The 9222-nt window shown below is 55.4% G+C and overlaps 1 protein-coding gene across 1 annotated transcript; it reads left to right on the top strand.

The window, feature by feature from the left end:
• The first annotated feature begins 78 nt into the window (after positions 1-78).
• Positions 79-8881, top strand: LOC127749156 (ABC transporter G family member 23-like). The gene is made up of 3 exons (XM_052266235.1): positions 79-267; positions 4038-4255; positions 8703-8881. Exons 2-3 carry the CDS (start codon positions 4101-4103, stop codon positions 8878-8880), a joined length of 333 nt encoding a protein of 110 aa, XP_052122195.1. The 5' UTR covers positions 79-267; positions 4038-4100; the 3' UTR covers position 8881.
• Positions 8882-9222: the final 341 nt, after the last annotated feature.

Here is a 9222-nt window from a genome sequence, read left to right as displayed (position 1 = left end):
GGGGGCGTCGGTCCGGAGGCGCTGGCCGCCCGCCCGCCCGCCCGGCGCGGCCCGGCCTGGGGCGGGACGGCGGCTCTCAGTTCGCCGTCGAACGTGAGCGTGGTCGCGGCGTTGTGGCGCAGAGCAGCACAATAGTGCCGAGTCGAACCGCGCGCGAACGCCTTGCCCGCCGCCCCGCCCGCACCGCCCGCCGCGAGTGACACCGGCCAACACATTAAAGTGGATAACCTCCTCGTCCGGACCGGGACTCGCAGCTTCCGCGCCCAGGTGAGCCTCAGAGGACGACGGCGCGCAGGGAAGGCCCGCGACGCCAGCAGCCGCCGCCGCCATCGGAAGAAAGGAAGGAAACGCCGAAAATGTTGTGGAGGGGAGACGTGTTGAGGACACCCGCGGACATCCGGATGGTCAGTGGCGCCTCGCCCACGCACTGCCCACACGCGTCCTGCGCGTCCTGCAGCGCCGCGTCCAGCCACACGAGCGCCCCAGTGTTTATTTTCTTTTCGAAGGACCGGGGTGGGGGGGGGGGGGGGTTGCGGGGACGGGACGTGACATAACAACAGTGCTGCTCCTGCGTCGAGTAGCCGGCTGCGGGTCCGTGCTATAAGTCTCTCTGTCTCTCTCGGTCTCTCCCCACCTCTCCTCTGTCTCCCCCCTTTCTCTCTCCTCTCTCTCGTTCCTCCGCTCCGGACTGTCGTGGTCCGTGGCCCCCTGTGAGTTAGGCAGCCCGTAAGCACCCGTGTAGCCAGCTATGGGCGGGGTTGCCTATCTCGCAGTCTGGAACAGGTCAGAATGCCATGCCAGTTAAGGCCTGAAGCTGCTGGCAGGGACAGAGTGGGTGGTCAGCTGGGTCCGGGTAGGAATTGCTGAGAATTTGCCTCGGCCTACATACCGGGGCCAAGGGCCAAAAAGGGTCCCTATTGATACGTTTTTTGGAGGGGGAAGGGGGGGTGGGCGGTGCTGCTTTGAGATTATCCTACCTCCTACCTTTCCACCCCGTCCAGTCCGCCCCCAGCTGCTGGATGATGAGCAGCGGCTGTACAGCTCGCGGCGGCGGCACGACCCTCACTCGAGCGTGCGGCCAATCGGTAAAGGAAAGGGCGCGACATTTCACATACCCCTTTCCCGCAACCTCCACCGAGCACGAGCGCCCCATCTGCCTCATCAACAGCATCTGCCCCAGAGTACAGCTGCGCAGATGCGACGTACTCACGCACACACACGCACACACACACACACACAGTGTTAAGTAACAGCCCCCGCCGGCCCCTGGCTGTCTGGCTCGGCCGCGCGCGCGGCGGCGATACCGGTCTGCAGAGCGAGGTGCCCGCCCGCAGCCTCAGCGCCCCCCGTTGAGGAATGGGGGGGAGGCGGCGGGGGGGGGGGGCGCTCCTGATAGTTCGACTCCCACCACCCATGCATGCAGCGGGCAAAGGCATGGAGAACGGGCCGCGTTACGGGGCAGGGAGCGGCGCGCGCGTCTAGCTTCCAGCAGGGCGAGCGCGGTGAGGTGAGGGGTGAGGATGTCGAGGACCCCGTCCTGCCCGTCCCGGTCCTACCCCCTGGTAGCTGAGGCTGGCGGTTAGGGTGTCCTCGTCTTACGCCCTGCTAGTGGCTGTGGCTGGTGGTTAAATAGTGTCCTCATTCTACCCTGTGGTGGCCGTCGTGGTTGTGGTTAGAGTATCTCCCGGTGTCTCCCGTCCTATTTCCCCTGGTGGCTGTGGATAGTCGAACAAGATTATGTCAATGCGTCTGCTCTTATCAAAAGTGGATGGTGTAGGGGTCTAGGCAAGCATACTTTAGTGCATGTCTTATTCATTGTGACCTTTTTACTGGACTAGATAAGGTCTACAAGAGATGCTCTTTCATACGATGGAGATGGAAGCGTCGTAATTTCTATAAGCATCGCTTTTGTAGTAACACAGCATCGTTTTTGTACTAACAAAGCATAGCTTCACCATTTCAAAGCTCTGCTTCGTAGGCTACGATACTTCTGTTTTCTGTGTAGGTCACGAAGCAATGCTTTGTAAACTCTTAAGCCACTATTCCGTTCCACACAGAAAAAATGAATTGGTCGTCAGAACTAAATATTAGTTAATTTCGTAACAATCGATCAAATATTGTTGAGGTAACTTGTTGTGTATCTAAGTTGGCACCACTCAGTGTTCGTCACTTGTTATTGTCTTGATATACACCTGCCGGTCTGCGAATAAACCAGTCTTCAAAGTTAACCACTCGTGGACCATCTCTTACCCTTCCACCCTCGAGTACACCAGTACACCACATAACTAATAATTTGTTGTCAGAACGAAGATGAAAGTTGCCAGAACAAGCTGTTCGGTGCTTGAGCTAACGCATTCGTTCTAAACGCAAAACCACAAATTGACCTCCTGCAGCGCCGTGCTTTGTTTTATCAACCAACTCTTGGCTCTGACAACTGAATATTCGTTAACTACAGCTAACATTTATCGATCGTCCCGACTAATTATTAAACTAATTAACTATAGTTAATTACAATTATTAGTTCTGATGACCAATGCCTTTTTTTTTGTTCGTGCAACTCTGACTGCCTGAGTAAGTAACACAGTATGCCCATATGGCCCGGGGCCCAGCAGGCTGGACAGAAGAAAAGAGAGCGGTGCTGTGATCGGTCCACGAGCAAGGTGGCATAGTTAAAGGCGATGGTACTGGAGGCTGCCTCGGCTGCCGCTGCTGCCGCGGTCCAGGCCGGTGGACGCCTCGAGCGGCCTCTCTCTAGCAGAGGAGACCTCGCTACCCGCGGCTGCACGCGCCGCCGCCGGCTCGGTCCACACGCAGCCGCCTGCCAGGACCTCTGTTGTTAATTCCGATGGATTCTTGCTTCTATAATTGATCAGCACGCGCTGCCCAGCGTAGTATAAATAATGCTTCACGGTCGGGGGTAGGAGGGGGAGGGGGGCAAGAACCAACAGCACTACTAGTAGGCTGGCGTGAGAAATAAATACTTGCACAACGTGTGAGTTCGCCGGGGTGGGTAGCGCTTTAGTGTTTGTACGCAGTGCGTCAACGCTGCTAGATGTGCTAAATGAATGAATTCGTAAGCATTCTTTTCCTCATAAACCTTTGATGTGAGAACAGCTGGCCACTAGTGGCAACATGAGGAAGGTCATTACGGGCACGTTCACCTGTTAGAAGCGCCGCTAAACTGTAAACTGCCTCATACCGCATGTGGAGAGAATAGGAAAAAGGAACTACTTCAAAAGTTTCCTGTTCATTTCCAGTGAACGAAACACAACCTCTTGAAAGGATGTGCGGATATGGTAAATTAATTGATTTAATGCTACTTATTGCAAAGTGATGCTTTGTGTCAGGCGTTTTGCTCATGATGCCATATCGCTTGTAGTGTCAGGAAACGTTTTTGAATCCGAATGCGAACAAATATAGTTGATTGCCCAATCAACCCAAGAAAGACATTTTAGAAGTGGTTTCGATTCGACATGCGGAACTGTGTATAGCAAGCGGCTCGCCGAATTGAACGCCTCGGAGTCCAACAATTGCACTATGATATTGTAGCTTGCATTAATTTCATCAAAGAAAGCAAAATTTCGGCTCTTGCTCTTCTCAAAAAGGGGGCAAGTTTAATAATTTTCCCTAAATAGAGTTTTTCGAACGAACTGACATTTTCCAAGTATGCGCCACACAAAAGTTCCAAAATTATCATTTAAAAAGAGGTCCACTCGGGGCGGGTGCCATGTGCTGGAGGAAGGGAGAGAAGCAAAGTGGTGGGAGCAGGGCCAGGAGCAAAGCGGGGAGCAGGGCGAGGGGCAGGGCGAGGGGAAGGGCGCGGAGCAGGGGTGGCGAAACAGCTGGAGCTGGCCGCGGTGCGCTTAAGATTCCTGAGCTCAATTATCATGATATTGCGCTGCTAAAAAGCGGCCGCACCGACGACGGTACGCCCGTCCCGTCCGTAATGATGTAAGGACTCACCGCAAAGCGCGCGCACCACCCACCGCGTGCATGCCATCACGTTTACATTAATTATTCTCTTTTCTCTCCTCCAGGGCTGAACCAACTTTGCGTTCGACATGTCACGCTGAGGCCTCCGCTCACAACACCCCGACACGATGGCGACCTTGCCGACGAGCGCCGTGGCGCCGGACATCGCCATCAGCATCCGCAACGCGTACAAGGAGTACGGCGGAGGATGGGGGCTCAACGGCAAGCAGGCGCCCGTCAAGATCCTCAAGGGGCTCAACATGACGGTGGCCAGCGGGACCATGTGAGTACCCCAAGCTTCTAACTTTGAGTTAGACATTACAGGATTTTTTTCACCCAGAGAAATGATTAGCAATGAAAACCATCTCAATGGTCGGCGTGCTCGCTGAGCCAACCATATGATGGTTGCCATTGCTGATCATTTCTCTGGGTGTTCTCGTATTCTGGAGAAGTGAACGAATTCAATCAATCGCTGCCCCCGCCCCCCCCCCTTGACTTTTCTAAGTGCAGATATGTTATGCACTTTGCTGTGGCATAACTTTGGCTCCGTAGTTGTAAGGAGCGAACTTAAAGCGCTCTTTTGTTGCAATTGCAGAACTAAAAAGGGCGTCACTAAAACGGCACAACTCCGTGTCATGCAGTAGAGTACCTCGCTGCAGTTCTTGTTGACAAACTTTTTTTGTTCTGTACAATGCACTGTAAACCAACTGTATCTATAGTACACTTTTCCTGGGGTGTGCTTTCAAGTGCACACAAGGAAGAGTGTACTACACAGTTGGGTTTACAGTGTAGTTGCAACTGCAGAAAGGGTTTGTCCGCTACTGCATAACAAAAGTTTTCCACTTTCAACTGCATAACAGTTCTACACGTAGATTAGCAAAGCACGCATAGGACTCGTTAAGGATCTTCCAGAAAGTGCATCCATTTTTCTCAGATTCATTCGGCAAAATACGGAAGCTCAGCGCCTGCGAGACGCAGGGTAGACCACCCCGCAGTACACGCATGCACTGAATGCAAGATGTTGCCTACCTACCAGGCGCTACGAGAGCATGCATCTGCTCAAGGCAGTGTCGTAAAGGCGAATTACGGGCGTAATTTCTGGACGATCCCTAAAATGGCAAATCTATTTAACCGAAAGGCTGACCTGCTTGTTTGTTGTTGCCTTATTTCCACAAAAATAACTACTTAACATAGAACGTCAATTTAATATATTACACTCTACGAAATTCTGGTTTTTCTCTAGCTTCATCTGATTTGGAGGGCTGAGGTCCGGTCTGGAATCTGCCGCGGACAGAGACGTCTTAACTATGCGTGGGCTCACACAATAAAAACACGGAATGCTCATGCGGAATAGATTAGAAACTCGTTCGCGGCCGCGTGACGCGGGAAACACGTGTGCGGCTGTTTTCCGCGTAGTTCAATGAGCTGACTTGAGATAGCGATTTGGGCGGCGGTTTCAGCGATGTTACGCCTGATCCGTGCAAAGGAAAGGACCGGGTGGAGGCGGGGTGAAGGGGGAGGGGAGGGGGCTGTCGAGGAAAGGCCAAGGTCAGGGCAAACGCTTTATGAATCGTGTGTCTCTCCCCGTTGTTAGTCGACACGTAAATGTGCTGGGTATATTTTATCGGCGTGTTTTGCGACGGCGATGTGCTTGGACGGTGCGCTGCGTTTAAATCTCCTAGACGATCCTAGCGGTGCCGGTCCCCCTGCGGGATAGACATGTAGACACGCAGACGCATGGGGCCGTACGGCACGGTTCACGGAGAAGGGGGGGGGGGGGCTGCCAAACTGCTGGCGGTTTCAGTGGATGTTTCAACCGGTTTCAACAAAGGACATGCAAATCGGAACGGAGTGGAGCGTGTTCAGTACGCTTCTTGTCACGCCCCGCGTCGCGTGTGGTTGTGACGTTATTTCCACAGCCCTGCCCTGCTCAAGTAGCGCTCACCGCGCAGTGAAGTTGACCCGTTCTGGACATGGTTGACCCCTCCCCCGGGCCTCCGCGCCCAACCAGTGTCAGGGCCGGCGGGGCACTGGGCCGCCCCCTCCAGGGGGCACTTGGTCGCACCTGCCAATACAGACCCAGGTGCCACGGGCTCAATGGGCGGCCCATCCCCCCGGCGGCCTGCCCAGGCCGTGTTTGCCAACCACTAAATGCCCCTCTGCGTCGTGTCCCGAGCGGGGCCCAGGGTCGGCACACACGACGTTCCAGCCCCGGGTGGTGACCACTCACTTTAATACCGTTAAGTTCGCCACAGGTCGACAATCTTATCAGTAACAACCTAGGAAGCAGTGCTTCACACTCTTGATATAGCATGTGCAATGTACAACAGGAGATACAGTTTGAGAGAACGCGCCCCGGCACTCCAGCGTGGCCACATTGAACGCCGGATTGAATGCGTGCTCGAGGGCGGCCTATACCACCCAGCGGAAAGAGACGAAATAAAGTCTCTAAACCATATTTTTCCACTTCCGGCCTTGTTCACGAATCTTTTGTTATCCAGGCCGAGGTATTGTTTTTCCGAACTTTTTTCAGTTCGAGCTGCTGTCAAACTTTTGTTTTCGTTTCATACCACATTCAAGAGGCAAACTTTTGTTTCAACGGTGGTTGTCCTAGTTGTTCCCCATTCATTTTCGAATATGTGTTCTTCAGTGTTTTCTTACGACCGCTCTGTCTCCTTTGTGTTCTCTCTTGCTTGCACTTACTCTGCCCCCCCCCCCTCCCCCTCTCTCACTCTCCGAGTCTCATTAGAGTCTAGCGAGTGCCGTCGCCCCTCCGCACCACGTGCACGTCCAGGAGGAGAGGGGGCCCCCCAGCCACACAGGTCGAAGCCCCCAATGAAATCGCAAGCGGTTTCCATAAGTGGGTCAGACATGACCTCACCTTGCAGCGCGGCGGCCGCTGCGGCCCGGCCCGGCCCGGCCCGCCCGACTGCAGCGCAGCGCCTGTGATTGATATGTTGTTGAAGCGGGCGGCCAGCGCGGCGCGCTGTGCAAGAAGCGTGCAGCTGACAGGCGATCTCAAACGTGCAAACGCAGACAGTTATTAACACTCCTCCAAGTGAGCTACTCGAACCACTGGGTGCAAAACAAAAAGAAAAGAAAAAGTTACCGGGCAAATAAACGCGAGAGTTTAAAATTGAACCGCTTGAACCCCCCACCCCATAATTTAAAGAAACACATCATCAGGTTACAGAGTTAATTGTAATTTTTAAAGCGCAGAGTGTAGACTTGAACGCTTTTCTTGACAGCGTCCCCTCCTCGCCAGACACGCGATGGAGCGCGTCCGATGACCAGCGCGCGGGTCGCGAGGGTCGCATTGCAAGCAGGCATTGTACTACAGCGTGCTCCTCGCCGAGCTGCTCGCCTCACCGCAGCGCAGGGGTGGAGGGGCAGGGGAAGGGGAATCACTTTCTACGGCGCAGGGCGTGGCGGGGCGGGACGGGCTGGGCGGGCTGGGCGGGGCCCTTCAAGGCCAGCGAGCGCACTGCGGGCACTGCAGCTCTAGCCGACCGACCTGCAGCTTCGCGCTGCTTCGCACGGCCCCCGCCCCGGGCCGTCGGCAGGTCCTTCCCTTACGGCCGGGCCGCACGCTAGAAGCTAGAGCCGGCGATGCGTCGCCCCGGCGCGGCGGCCTGGCCAGGGGGTAATTAAGGATCTCTAGAGTGACGAAACACAACGTAAGAACGGCCGTGACAGAGATCACTCCATTGCGGACCTGGTGGCACTGTAGGAGGCTCTGCTTCACATGCTCTCAGGAGGTGGTACTTATTGGCACTTCACTTGCGGCCGAGCCCTCGGAGTGACCGGCGATATGCTGCATATCGGCTTTAGATGAAAAATCTAAATCAAGAATCTATCTTGAAAGCAGATGATACAAATTTAAGAATAGGTCTGTCTTCAACTTTTCTCTGATATTCAGGTGTCATTTGATTATGGCTGCTTGTTATTACTCGCAAATTTTTAATTCGGCGTACTTGTGGCGTTGGTGAGATACGGACGGGGCAGAGCATAGCGGCCGGCGTCGGTGGCCTAGTATTGTTGTACAGGGACGCGGGGCCTGCTCCTGCTCCCGCCCCCCGCCCTGCCTGACGCTGTATTGTTGGGTAGGGGAAGGGGCCTGAAGCGACGCTCGGACAGCCAGCCACTCACTGATTCCCCTAGCGCCAAATAAATTGTTTTCTGGTCTCCGCTTGGTTCTCTGTCATTATCGAGAGTAAAAGCAAGCTGACACCTTAAAGTTACTTATATATTCTTTATGTTTAGTCAAAAGGTGTTTAAGGTATCATCTGCTAAAAAAAATAAAACGCAGCCCGCTGCCGCTGCGCTGCGGGTCCTGGCAGCCCTCTGGAGCCTTCTGGAGCCCGAGCCGGGGCTGCTGGAGAGCGGAGCGTATTTTGCAACAACCCGCAGCAGCAGTGCAGCCGGCCTGCCCAGGCCTGCCCAGGCCAGCCCAGCCAAGCATTTTCGTGAGGCGCTTGGCAAGCGTCCTGCACACGGCCTCAGCCTGGCTGGAGGAATGGAGGGGGGGGGGTCAGCAAGCGCGTTCTGTTTCTCTTTAACCGTTTAGTGGGGTTTGATGGAGGCACAACAACTCAAAACTGTGTGGCGAATATCTCTCTAACCTCCAGCACCTCCAGACGTGTCATGTCAGAGCGTCCGCGAGACGACTCGGGACCGACTCCGACCTGTAATCTCTCCCAGACGGCCCACTGATCTCCTTTCTGTTGCAGCTACGGCCTGCTGGGCTCCAGCGGCTGCGGCAAGTCCACCATCCTCAAGGCCATCGTCGGCCAGCACCGCTTCACGTCGGGGGACCTGCGCGTCCTCGGCAGCGTGCCGGGCTCGGACGGCGCCGAGATCCCCGGCCCCGCCATCGGCTACATGCCACAGGTGAGAGGGGGCAGGTGACACTCGGGCGGCCTGCTCTCCGCTTGTTTTCTTTTTGACGTGCAGAGAAGGAATGGCTGGCATTGTGAAGCCGTGGATCTGATACCACGCGGGGCGGACCATTCACTGGGCTCGTCGTGGTGACGCATCGCAACCCAGCCGGCCACCGGGCCGTGTTCCTTTGCTGTGCACTCGCGAGCGTCCCGGGAGAAGTCGTTTGAACACCCTCCAACTGGACGAAGCCTCCCCGATGACCTCTGAGTGCGACCAGTCCTCAACGCCCTCCCAGAGGTGCCTTGGCCCAGTGGACTGTTAGCTAAGGCATTGTCATGCGCGGCGAGTAGCAGCCCCCGCCGCCCCCCC

Source organism: Frankliniella occidentalis, unplaced genomic scaffold (genome assembly GCF_000697945.3).
Source record: "Frankliniella occidentalis isolate FOCC.00 unplaced genomic scaffold, Focc_3.1 Scaffold36, whole genome shotgun sequence".
NCBI lineage: Eukaryota > Metazoa > Arthropoda > Insecta > Thysanoptera > Thripidae > Frankliniella > Frankliniella occidentalis.
The sequence above is the reverse complement of the archived record's forward strand: the minus strand, read 5'-3'. Positions and strand labels throughout refer to the sequence as shown.